Below are 13,291 nucleotides of genomic sequence, written 5' to 3' on the forward strand. Positions count from 1 at the left end.
CAGTAGAAACTAAGGCTGAGGCACATAGGTTAATCAACTGGGATTTTTTTGTCAGATAAGACCCAGTATCTCATATATGAAACAATGTTGGTAAGAATTCTTGCCCTCTGTTACCTCAGTAAATCACTAGCATTATGAAGCAAGTATTACCATCTCCATTAAAAAGCCTACATGTCATACAGACTTTCAGACAGTGCATGCCCTGAATAGCTGAAATTTTGCAAATGGTAGAAAGTTTTATAAAGCAAACTTATATCATAACAGGCCTAGCGAAAAAGCTAGCTTGAGGATTTTAAATACACACTTTTATTAATTTAAATGTATTTCCTTATTTGATGAGAACAGTTTTATTTGAAGACACTGAAATAAAGCAGTTGAAGAAATGTTACTCCCTTATGGATTACCTGTGATGGTGCAAAACCAGACATGTGAAAAGCTGAAAACACAAGAGGCAACTCAGCCTTCAGTAGCATTTCAATATAATGGGTGCTGCAAAAATATACTGGATGGATGCCAGAGTCTACAGTATCAATAGGTAGGTAACTCTGAATAAAAGAGAAAAATTAAAAATTAAATAATAAATACACAGATCATTTAAAATAATCCAACATACCTATTTTCCTTTTGCTATAAATTGCTGCTTCAAAATTAATATGGCGGCATAACAAATTACAAATATAATAATTACGTAAAGTAAAAAGACAGAATGTTAAACAGTGTTGAAAGAAGAAATTTTGATAAAGGCAGTGTTATATACCTTCCAAGACTCAGGAATAGAGTTAATAATTTATAATGTTGGCAACTTAAATCCTTGTGGAAAGATGAGGGCTGCTACATGAAAGAATAAATACACATGTAAGTGAGTACACGAGTAATATTTTATATTTTAATACTAAGTGTATTGAAATATGCTTAATATTCTTGGCTTTGGCCAATGATTCTATCATGTCAAAGGATTTTAGCTTTGTCAGCTCTTGAAGATATTTGCATTGTCCCCTTTACTATGTTGATATTAACCTAAATCTGACCCTGAATTAATGATAATTCAAATTGGGAATGACATGAGAAACTCAACTCTAAAACTAGGAAAGAAGTGCACAAGGCATTCCCATCAAGGTTCTCAGGCCAACTATTTTGTATAAAATTTATGTTTATTTTTATATAATTGTATATTGATAGTTACTTATATTTTATTTTATATATAGTACATATGTATGTGTACATATGTATGTGAATATATACACACATATATATTTACAAACATGTTGTTTATTTTTTCAATTTAGATCTTAGGTACAATTTATCATTGCAAATGATCAATAATGAACTGGGTATTACCAAAAATTTGACATATACCCATAATAATTGTTTTTTAACAAAGAGTAATAAACCTGAAGGTATAATTTTATGAAAAGAAAAACTGTTCAACTAGCAATTATATCAATAAAAACATTAAACAAATTAGATCTGAAGATTTTACATAATTCAAAGACTGCCAAAAAGGTATCTTATCTTCTTGCTTTTACTGGACAAATCCTATTTTCAAACTTTTTAAATAAAATAAAGTTAATACTTTTAACTTAAAACAAATTAAACTCATAGCAATTACATGAGTTGAAATATGGAAGATTTCTTTAAAGCCTTATTGCTAATGCTAGGATGCTTTTAAGAATTTAGGTTTGAGTTATACACTGAAGTTTCTGAAATCAGCAAATTGATTTACAGTGGTTTTTCTGTTTTATCATTCATCATCATAAATGATTTATTATTTCACATTCCAGAAATATATATTTGTAGAAACATAAATATTTCTGTAAATGTATATTTATGAAGGGTTCTCCCGGAGATACCTCACAGTACTTGAAAAAAACATTATTTTTGTGCATTAATGAATGAAGAGATAGCAAATGGTATCTTGTAGCCAACTTTGTATCGATATGTAGGACAAAAACAAAACTTTAATGAGTCATTAAAATAATAATATGGACTGAATGAGAAATAGTACCCATTGATTTATCTTCTTTGTGAAATACTGCAATGTGCTTCACTAATGATGATTTATAGAATGAGCAAATTTAATAAGCATATATGAAAACAAAAATCAACTCATAAATACATTTTAGTTTTTCCATGTAAACTTAGGTAATAATTTTCTGATTACATGTCTACTAGTAGTATAAGAGTTCTATGTATAGGAAATGATTCATATACAGGCCACATTAGAAATACCTTTAGAGTAGGTCCATTAAGAGATACAGACAATAGATTTATTAATTCTATTTTCAAGGAAAATAAGTCATTGTTATGTAATGGACTCCCTATATTGAGGCAAGAGTTCTTCTATTCTTATAAATTAGACTCTGTTGGAAGAAATTTTGCCATACTTTGTGGTAACACAGCTCCTGATACCAAGCCTTGCACAGAATAGTTGCTCAACATATTATTGACTGAATGCTAAACAGAGAAGATGCTAATGATTACACACACAGATTGCACAGTATGCAATTATTAGTGTCTTTTCTTTTTGTCATACAGTAAGCTCGCTTATATAAAAGTTTCATTAGTTGATCTATTAATTACCATTTCATGCCTCTATTTTACAGTAAACATTGTTCATAAAACCAGATCAATAGTGACAGCTCTGACTCACATGAATATAACACAAGGTCTTCTGAATCATCAAATGATAAATTGTTTATTATACTTAAAGTGTTTTGATGTAATATGTTTAGTCACCACTCTCTGAAAGGACAGTAACTCTTTATCATTCAGAATATCGGATTAATGGAACACATGCAGGACAACAGTATTTAGCATCATCTAATTAATAATCTAATATATAAACTATGCTAAGACAAAGTGCAAAAAAATTGTCAATAAAAACATTGGCTTTGTAGATCCTAGAAAGTGACATAACATGAAGCAAGGACTTACAGCATAACACTCTTCAGAATACTATATATTACTTTAGTGATTAATAATAAAAGATTTATGTTTAAAAATAAAACATAGTGGTCTTAGTTTTCTTTTTTTTCCCATTATAGGTCTTTTGATGAGTCATTTTATTCCCGATATTAAGAAAATAAACTAGTTCTACGTTGCTATGAAAACTAAATAGAAAGACCCCATTAGAAAGATTTGAAACTCTCCAATTCAAATGGATTCAGTCTAGTCTGGTCCAGTCTAATCCTCCACCTTTCAGACTTTGTGGGCAAAAAAGATGTGCCATGCTTTACAGCAATGTTGTAGTTAACTTGTGCATCATGCATAGCGGTAAACAAAAAATTTTGCAGATTTTTTAAAACTTTGATTCTATAATTCTAGATGACATCAATCTTTCTGTCAGAAAAAAAAATGGGAAAACTGAATCTGCAAATATGATTAAGACTTATAGTCACATATAGAAAAGGAAGGGGTTTTACACTAGACATCTTTCCTACAAGTGATTGGTCACATGGGTTACATTTGTTAATATTCTACAAAGGGGTTACAAGTATGTCATGCCATTCTACTAACTGTAAAATTTAAATGTAAATTTATACTTGAATACTATTAGAATTTTTAAATCCATGAACTTTCTGAACTAGGTAATTGTTATTTTAAGAAGAGTAAGGGAGGGCTTCCGTAGTGGTTACCCTATAACTATTGCATGAATTTCCTGCTGAACTATACTACTTCATTTGAGTATTACTTTAGCCTGATTTATCAGTGGAGTTTTGTTTGTATATGCATGTAAAATACTCTGGTTTTTATTTCAGTTTAATTAGGTTTCCTTTTTCATATGTTTTTACAGAGAGAGGAAATTTATGATCATTACTTTTATTTATTCTTTGAAATTACATATTTCTACTATGAAAATAATCTTCTCATTTTTCTTAATATATCATTTTATTAATGACTTCATTGTTAACAACTGGTCAAACTCTGATTCTTGATCAAACTCCATAAAGAATAACTATTTCATCATTTAGAAAGATTTTTTCTTAGTAGCAAAGAATAATTTAAGATAGTTTAAATCAATACATTAAAGGGTTCTTCTGGTGTAAATGATTTCGAAAGATAATTTTTCAAACTATTTTTATCTCATATGAGTAATATAATCATAGTTTACAAAATTTTAAGAACTTCAAATTAATGTTTCATTACTTCCTGCTTTGCTTATCCTAAGCTTATTTTTTTTAAACCTTTTTAAGGTCATTTGTTTACAACATTCTTATGAATGTAGGGGATCTAGTATCTTTCAAATACCTTTTCTAAAATAAAAACTTACAGATCCTTACATATTTCTACTAAAATATTAATGTACGCGGCTCACAACTGTAATCCCAGCACTTTGGGAGGCTGAGGAGGGCAGCACAAGGTCAGGAGATTGAGACCATCCTGGCGAACACGGTGAAACCCGGTCTCTACTAAAAATACAAAAAGTTAGCCGGGCATAGTGGTGGGCTACCCAGCTGGGTAGTCCCAGCTACTTGGGAGGTTGAGGCAGGAAAATGGCGTGAACCCGGGAGGTGGAGCTTGCAGTGAGCCGAGATCGTGCCATTGCACTCCAGCCTGGATGACAGAGACTCTGTCTCAAAAAAAAAAAAAAAAAAAAAATGTGTGTATGTATGTGTGTGTGTGTATATATATAGATATATAAATTTGCACACTCAACATACATTTATTGAGTGATTACTATGGGCCTATAGTTTGGGACACATCTATGAACAAAACGGAAAACTCTTTTCAAAGAACTTACATTAAGTGTATAGATAAATAAATATTAGGACTTGATATAGGCTATAAAAATGTTAAAAAATAGGACAGGGTAATGAGGTTGAGGTAAGTGGAATTGAGGAAATAGGTTGATTTCTTTTTAGGTTGATTACAATAATGTGAGGTTGAGCTAAAGAAGGTAGACAAGTTTGTACTAATTAACAGCTAAAGCCAAAGTGTCTGTCACCATGTTGCAGATTTGTTCATATTATCAAGTTGCACAGAAACTATCACCACAATGTTTGAGACAATGGAACAAATGAAATAGAAAAGGTATCACTTTTAAATAATATATTAAGACTTACTGAATGCACTATCAAGTCAAGTGACATAGGGGAAATAGCAATTCAAAAGTTTGTAAGTCAGAAACATTTATACTGTCGTATAAATGTAAGATATTAGTAGCAGCACTTAGCTAACAGTTCTAGATAGAATTACTGCAGAAGAATCTTAACAGCATGTCATTTGTTTTACAAAGAAGCATCAAAACAAACTACTGGTAATAAAACATTCAACTTGATATATTTGTAATTGAAAAGAAAAAATGATGCTATGGAAGGCACTGCATTAAGTCTTCACTGACAGTATAGCTGCATCAGTAGAAAGGTGTCAAGGCTTTACATCAAGAGATCATTCTGAAAACCCCGAGCCAGTAATGTGTCACTCCCTTCCATTCACATATTCCATATTCAGTGATGCTATCAAAATGGTAAGTCAAATAAAATTCACGCTGCTAGAGTCCTGCTTGTTTTCAGCTTTACAGAAAGAAATGCTATCAGATCACAAGATCATCGATGCTATGAAAAAAAATAATGCACTATTTTATAGGCTCAAAGTATAAATAGAACTTTAGAAAATTACGGTTCAATATGATTCACTGGTGATGTTTAGATGGTGTCATAATCTGAACACTAAAGGCAGAACTGTTAAGACTAGTGGAATGTAGATATCACTTTAAAATATTTGACAGGAGAATGAATGATTGGACACAAAATCCATACCCATTATCAAAAGATTTTCAACACTATATTTGAAAATGAAAGAGTGAAAAGACTGTTAGATTTTTTAAAATCTTCAAGTACACTTTAAAGGAACAAAATTACTCAAATTCTGGTTAACACCAGGAAAATAGTTTCATTGATTGGAGAAAAACCAGTGCGTACTTTTTTTGCCATTTGTTTCCCTCTATTCATGGGAGGAAAATTTCTCATTATGGTGAGGACCAATTACTGGATGATCTTTTTAAGTAACTGTACATAGCTACTTGAAGCATAACATTATAAAATTTTAATATTTAATGTATTCCATGATGAATTAATTTTATTTTCCTTATCACAAATATATATTGTAAAAAACACCTAATGAATATTTTCATCTCCTCATAGATACTCGCCAATCCCCTTAGTTTATCCTTGACTGCCATGTGATTTCACTGTCCAAATGCAACATGTCATGGAAAAGGTTTGAGAAATATTAGCATAGCTGATATGTTTGGCAGTTTCCCCTAGTTGGAAATCTTAACAACAGCCTATAAATAAATAAAATAAACATAAACATTATAAATTGATTGAGGGATATACTTACCTCTAAAGTAACCTCTGAGATTGCATAAGACTAGTACAATCTTTTAAAATACATTACAATACTTTAAAAAACACTCAGTATAGATTTCCAAAATATACATAAAATGAGTGATTCTCTTATTCTATAGAAAATAGTTACAATATCTTCCTAATAAATGATTTTCTTATACCATAATCAGCCAGAGATTCTTTCTAACCAAGCAATGATACAAAACACCAATTCAATAGTTCTCTTTTCACGTGCAGAATTTAACTGATATAACTATCATTTTTATTTCATTATCATGTTTCTACTTCATGAAAATGCTTTTAATATAAATCATTCAGTTACTATTAGGTAAGACACCAAGTATTTGAGAAAATGTCACATCTACATAATCAAAGAGAATCAGTCAAAAAACATTCAAGTAGAAAAATGAGTATAATTTATGACAAAGTCCTTCAAATAAAATAACACCCCAGTGAATGTAAGTACAATGTCTCCTAAAATTTCAAACCCTCCTTTAAAAACAGATTGAAGTCTTACAGAAATATGTAGTCTTGGCAACCAAAGGAAAGCAGAAGTCAGAAGCCTGGAGAATTGACGAAGAAATTGGAATGTTTTTTCTTTGTCTCCCAACATTATCATGAACAGAGAAGATACAAACCAGTCATGGCCAGTATAATTCCCTTGCAGGCAGACTGAAAAACAAAGTTAAGAAAACTTCACAATATTTTGTAAGTCAAAATATTAAAATTCTATAAATACAATAAAATGAATATATTAAATAAAAAAGCAGACATTCTTATTCTGAGTTTATGAAACTTAGTTTTTAAATATTCTTACCTATGTCTGAAAATACATTCTAATGACTTTATTCAGTTTAAGATTCAATGAATAAGACTAAATATAATGATTACAACTCAATTTAACAAAATTCATATTTAAAATACAGAATAAAATACTGTAAGAATATATGATAACGAATCACTAATATAGCTCAATGTACTATTTTACTATAAATGTGTCCAGGTATACCATCAAAGAATCATGAAAAATATGTGAAAAAATTAAACTATTGTGAATCTACTCAAAAAGGATATGAAGAGAAGATTTTATGGAAGTTTGCTGCTGTTTCAGGAATCTCTCACAATGCTTTAAAACCAAGGTAAGATCATTTTCTGCACCATCTTTTAAGAGATTGAGGAATTTGCCATACCTATATTAAAAGCCCACAAAACATAAAAAATATCAGGTCTTGCAATGAATGTTCTAAAATTACTTCTTTTAGCATAACTATGTTATACAGAGCACTTATGAAAGATTAGCTCTCAATATATGTATCTGATGATTATGACATATTTAGATTAGCAGTATTCATCTGGCAAATACAGATAACTTTAAAGGAAGATGAAATAGTAATGAGAGAACAAAATGATGATATCCTGTAGATGAAAAGTATAATATAAGCATTTTTTCCTGAACTGAATCTAAAACATGGAATGTTGACAGGTTAGTTTTACAAAATGTTGAGTGTAGAAGTACCTGTAGAGTTCATACAGTAATGGTCCTAAAGGGAGGTGGTACTTCCCTCAGGGGCCACCTTGGAAATTTGTAGGACTATTTTTCATTGTCATAGTGATCGGGGGGCACTACTGGTACTTAAGGAGCAACGGTCAGATGATTAGACATGGGACAGTCCTGAACAATAACTTGCAAATGTCCTATTTGTTACTGGTATGGATGAAAAAGTTGTTTATAATTATCTGTAACTAATTGTCTTAAAAAAAAAACTTCTGTATTTTTTAGTATATATACATTGCAACTATGTGTAAATCAACCAAAGGTAGTGCTTTTGTACTTCTGTACTTTTGAAACCTTACTAATATTTGCTCATCACTTTTTAAAAAGTCTCTTTGGGCCAGGTGTGGTGGCTCACACCTGTAATCCCAGCACTTTGGGAGGCCAAGGTGGGTGGATCACGAGGTCACGAGTTTGAGATCAGCCTGACCAACATGGTGAAAACCCGTCTCTACTAAAACTACAAAAATTAGCTGGGCACGGTGGCATGCATCTGTAATCCCAGCTACTCAGCAGGCTGAGGCAGGAGAATCGCCTGAACCCGGGAGGCAGAGGTTGCAGTGAGCCAAGATCGTGCCTCTGCACTCCAGCCTGGGTAACAGAGCGAGATTCTGTCACACAAAAAAAAAAAAAAAAAAAAAAGTCTCTTTGCTCATGGCAACACTGTAGTATTTGAGGAACGAAATCAAAAATTTGTCTGTATTTGTAGCTGCCAGAGTCACAATGATTTTACATTTGGATGCCAGCTACATCTTATACTGTAATATATTCAAACATTTCATAATAACTTTGTTTATTTCTTACAAATAAGATATTATATTGAGTTTAAAAAATAGGTGACTAGCCTGCTTATATTATCTACGAAGTCCATTTCAGAATAGCAATAGGGCATTATAAAATATTTGTATAAAAAGCAGGCACAGCATCACAAAACAGAATTAAGAGAATCATATGCCCAATGTGGTACAGTCGTGTAAATTCAAATTATTAAATAATATCATTTTCATCATGTTGTGAATTTATAAAAATGCTTGGCTTTTTAAATAAGTCTTACATGTATCTTTTTAAAACTTGATTCTGAAGATGACTCTATAAGTAAAATGGGAATGTTAAAATCCCCATTTAATAAGCAAGAAAGGAAGTTTCAAGGTTTCAGTCCTTAACTCTCTGTTCACTGTTTAGCTTACCCATTTCTTTTCAAAATTACAACTTGAGTATTAAAAACTCAAACTGTAATAAGTTTTTTAATTTTAACTTCTGAATCTGTCCTTCAGGTACTTTTGTACTCATCACCACGGAATTAATCATATTCTGGAAAATAGTATGACTGTGCTACCAATGTGCTGACTTTTACAATGTTATTTTTGTAAAAAACCTGATAGTCATGAGAGCTTAAACACACTGTAATTGGCCTCTGGAATAACAATGAACGGTAACTGATTTACCTGTAGAGGTAATTTAATCATGTGCCAATATCCTCAAAAACAAAGTCATTTTCCAAATGATAAACTCCGCATTTAAAGTATACAAAATAGTTGGTTGTTAAATTAAATACTACTGAGCACATATGAGTCAGATAAAACAAATTCTAGAAATGCACAAGGGAGATATTTCCTTATAATATACCTGACAGTCATTTTAATGCCAAGCTGCTGCACAGATGAAAGGCTTTCATTCTTCACATTTGCATCAGTAGCTAAAGACAACAGAAAACTGAGTTATAAAAGTGTATAAAAGTTTGCATAACAATCACAGTTTAATTGAAAATTGATGAAAGCAATATTTTTACATATTTTAATGTGAATTTTGAAAACACTGATGAATTCATTATTTTAGGAACTGTCAGTTACATTTTCCAAGGAATTAACAGAAAACTTTTTACAAATAACTTTTTCCCATAAAAAGTGTTGGAAAGCATATTAAATACAAAACAATGGTAGTTTTGAAACAATCTATTTTACTTGGCTCTCAGAACAAAAAGAGGCATTGACCCAAAAAGTGATCTAGAAATACTACTTTCATCATGCAATATATACATAAAACTTTGAATTACAAATATATACAAGCATGGTTATTTCCTTCCTGACACTAATCTTTAAGTAATCAGTGTTCTACTTTTAATGTATGATAACATATGAGGGTAGAATGAATGAATTTCTTCCTGCAAGCCAAGTTTTCTTTGTGAAGTAGTTGTTGTAATCATCTAACCAAAAGTGAAGAAGGGGTTAGTTATATCTTATATTGTAGTATATCCAAACATTTCATAAAGAATCACTTTTCATTTATTTCTTACAAATAAGATAGTGATTAGCTTGCTTATATTATCTACAAAGTCCATTTCAGAATAGAAATAGCATAGTACAGAGGTCTGCAGGAGAGGCTGAAAGTCTGGATTAGTTCTTGAGAACAGCAGAAGACCAAACTAGGAGTGAACCCTCAAAGGCACAACTAAATAGCATTCAGGGTCTAGCTGAACTTTCAACTTCTGGCTGAGAAAACTGTAGTATGCATACACACACAAACACATGAACACACAATGCATGCACACACAATTAAGAGACTCATCACACAGTTATCTAGTGGTAGAGAAGACCAAAACCTAGGTTTTCAGAATATCATGAGGTTTTTTTTTTTTTTTAACTTCATTACACATTGGTGTTTCTCATACTATCAATATAATCTATTTCACTTCCAGGTTCATTCATCCCCTTAATAAATCATCTCTGATATAGTAAGTGTGGAACACCATGCAAGAAGCTATGAGGGATAAAAGATAAATCATACCTCATTCCCTAAAAAACTTTCCATGTAGTGTCAGAGATCAAATGTGTATATAGATAACTCTGATAAAGGTATTTTAAAGTCCTATCTGAAACAGGAATGATACAGATAAAGTGTTACATGAATTCAGAAGATGAAGAGATTATGTCTAGTTAGGAAGAAGTGGCATTTAAGTTGAACCTTAACATATATAGATGTGCATGCTTACAGTAATACTAATGTTTTTTCCCTCTGGAAAGTATGATATAGATAGCTATCTTATTAGTAAAGGATGAGTGTGCAGTGGGTGGAGACAGGTGTTAAGAATGTGCATTCCCATCATGATGTGTTCCATGGGCCACAGTGGATTGTATCAGGAAGCACTGACCTAACACATCAGTGAAGAACATAATAAAGTTACGGAGCAAGGTGAGAGGAGTTGTCCAAAGGAACTGGATGCGTTAAATAATGAGAAGGTTGTTTTAGTTCTTCCCTGTGAAAGAAAAGAGTTCTTACATAGTGGTCTGGTTGTGAGGCCTGAAATGAGTCCTTTCACTTTTCTAGAGTTGTACAAATAATTTGCAAGGTCTAGACCCTATCTAAAACTTTATGAGACTGTATCTTCAGAGTAAAAGAATAACTCTACACATTTCAACAGATAATGATTCTCAACTATGGCGGTGCATCTTCTGAGGAACTTTTCAAAAATAAAGATAAATAGACTTGACTCCAGACTACTAAATAAGATTGCCAAGAGGGTATGTGCAGTCATCTGTATTTTTAAAGACCTCTACAGTTTATTTCTTACACAATAAAGTTAAGATTTACATTTAAAGGAATAAAAGTTAAATTTAGATATAGTTACAATTGGATAGTTATACAACATTATCCAAATTACACTTTAGTGTAGTGTAGCAAATTCTCAAAAAAGCTTTTAAATGAGAATATATGGAGATGTTGGCATACCAAAACAAACACCAAATAGCCATTTTTAAAAATCACTGATGTGAAAGAGATGTAAATAACTTTTGAATGAGCAAAACTATGGAGATAAAAATATGGAAGGAATAAAAACTTTCCCAAAGCAGGAATGAAGATGTAAGAAAATGGGTTAGGAGCATATATTTAAAAATGGGCTCCAGGCCAGGCATGGTGGCGCAAGCTTGTAATCCCAGCACTCTGGGAGGCTGAGAGGGATGGATTACCTGAGGTCAGGAGTTCAAGACCAGCCTCACCAACATGGTGACACCTCATCTCTACTAAAAATACAAAAATTAGCCTGGCAGGTGGCACATGCCCGTAATCCCAGATATTGGGGAGGCTGAAGCAGAAGAATTGCTTGAACCTGGGAGACAGAGGTGTGAGTGGGCTGAGATCATGCTGCTGAACTCTAGCCTGTGTGACAGAGCGAGAGTCCATCTCAAAAAAAAAAAAGAGGTTTCCATTTTAAATTTGTATGATATTTGATATACAATATCAATATACAATAAATCACTGTATATCACTGATATACAATAACTTAGCAAGCAAATTTTGTATTCCAAATACATCTCAGACAACAAAAGTTAGGTGGAAGAAACTTTTATTATATAAAACTCTGGACTACATTAACTTATAAGGCAGGAATTGAAATCTCAAAAATAAAACAAAATTGATGGGGAAAAATGAATAAGTAAAATGAAATAATTTGAAAAATGGACGTCTTCAGAGGAGTTTGATCCATATGCATGGCTGGTAACGAGTAATTAATTGAGGCAGGAAAAACAGTGCGCAGGATACATAATACATACTTAATGAATGAATGAATGAATGAATGAGTAAATGAATGAACCAACATCCAATGAATAGCAACAAAAGAAATTGTACTTTAAATATCAAACTAGAAGCAAGATGGAGAAGAAAACAGACATAGACTTAAAAATATTTTCTGTATATCAAAATCAAGTAACACATAGAAGAGATAGCTCCCACTCCCTGAAGTCACTGTGAAAAGCATAATGAAATAAGTTGTTGAAGAGTCAACCAACCAATGACATGTACAGCATCATTCTTACCCACTTACTAACAATGCTTAATTCAATCTAAGCTAGAGTTAATAATTAAATTATTCAAAATAACCAATACTTTTAATTATAAATGCAATAGTTTAAAAATAAAATGAGTTGACAAAATTTATGTAACATGAACTGAGACCACTCAATGTGGTAATGCATTCTGTTCTATTTTTGGTTTGCAAAGCTAGCACATACAGCAGCAGTAGAAGAAATCAAATCTATCCTGCCTGGCACCTAATAGTGTGGAAAAAAAATAAACTTTCAGAAGAGTAAAGAATTTCTCTCATGGATGGAGAGGTAGTTACTGGTCGGCTGCTTACTGACTCTCCTAATGCCCGCCCTTATCTGTCCTAATGTAAGAAAACTCTTACTACCCAAAGAAATCAATGGACTACATTTCTTCCTCCCTGCTTCCTTTCCCAAAGTCAGTCTGTAAGTTCTGTTGCTTCTTTTGTAATATGTAATTGTATCCATGCATTTTATTCAATTCTTACTACCACAGAATTCAGTACCTTGTGACCAGTCTACTGTACATGTCTCAGCCTCCTAATTGATGTAGTCAGGGTTATTTGGGA

General features: G+C 31.9%; 1 protein-coding gene across 1 annotated transcript in view; it reads right to left on the bottom strand.

Annotated features, from left to right (window-relative positions):
- The window catches only part of TBC1D32 (TBC1 domain family member 32), a 227,788-nt gene that overhangs the window by 23,435 nt on the left and 191,062 nt on the right, over positions 1–13,291 (bottom strand). The window contains exons 30-33 of the mRNA XM_038000966.2: positions 9,529–9,598; positions 7,425–7,540; positions 6,868–7,022; positions 405–545 (exon numbers count right to left, since the gene is read on the bottom strand). Of these exons, the coding sequence (XP_037856894.2) occupies positions 405–545; positions 6,868–7,022; positions 7,425–7,540; positions 9,529–9,598 (482 nt within the window). The remainder of the gene's footprint in view (positions 1–404; positions 546–6,867; positions 7,023–7,424; positions 7,541–9,528; positions 9,599–13,291) is intronic.

The sequence above is a fragment of the Chlorocebus sabaeus genome, chromosome 13 (assembly GCF_047675955.1).
Source record: "Chlorocebus sabaeus isolate Y175 chromosome 13, mChlSab1.0.hap1, whole genome shotgun sequence".
NCBI lineage: Eukaryota > Metazoa > Chordata > Mammalia > Primates > Cercopithecidae > Chlorocebus > Chlorocebus sabaeus.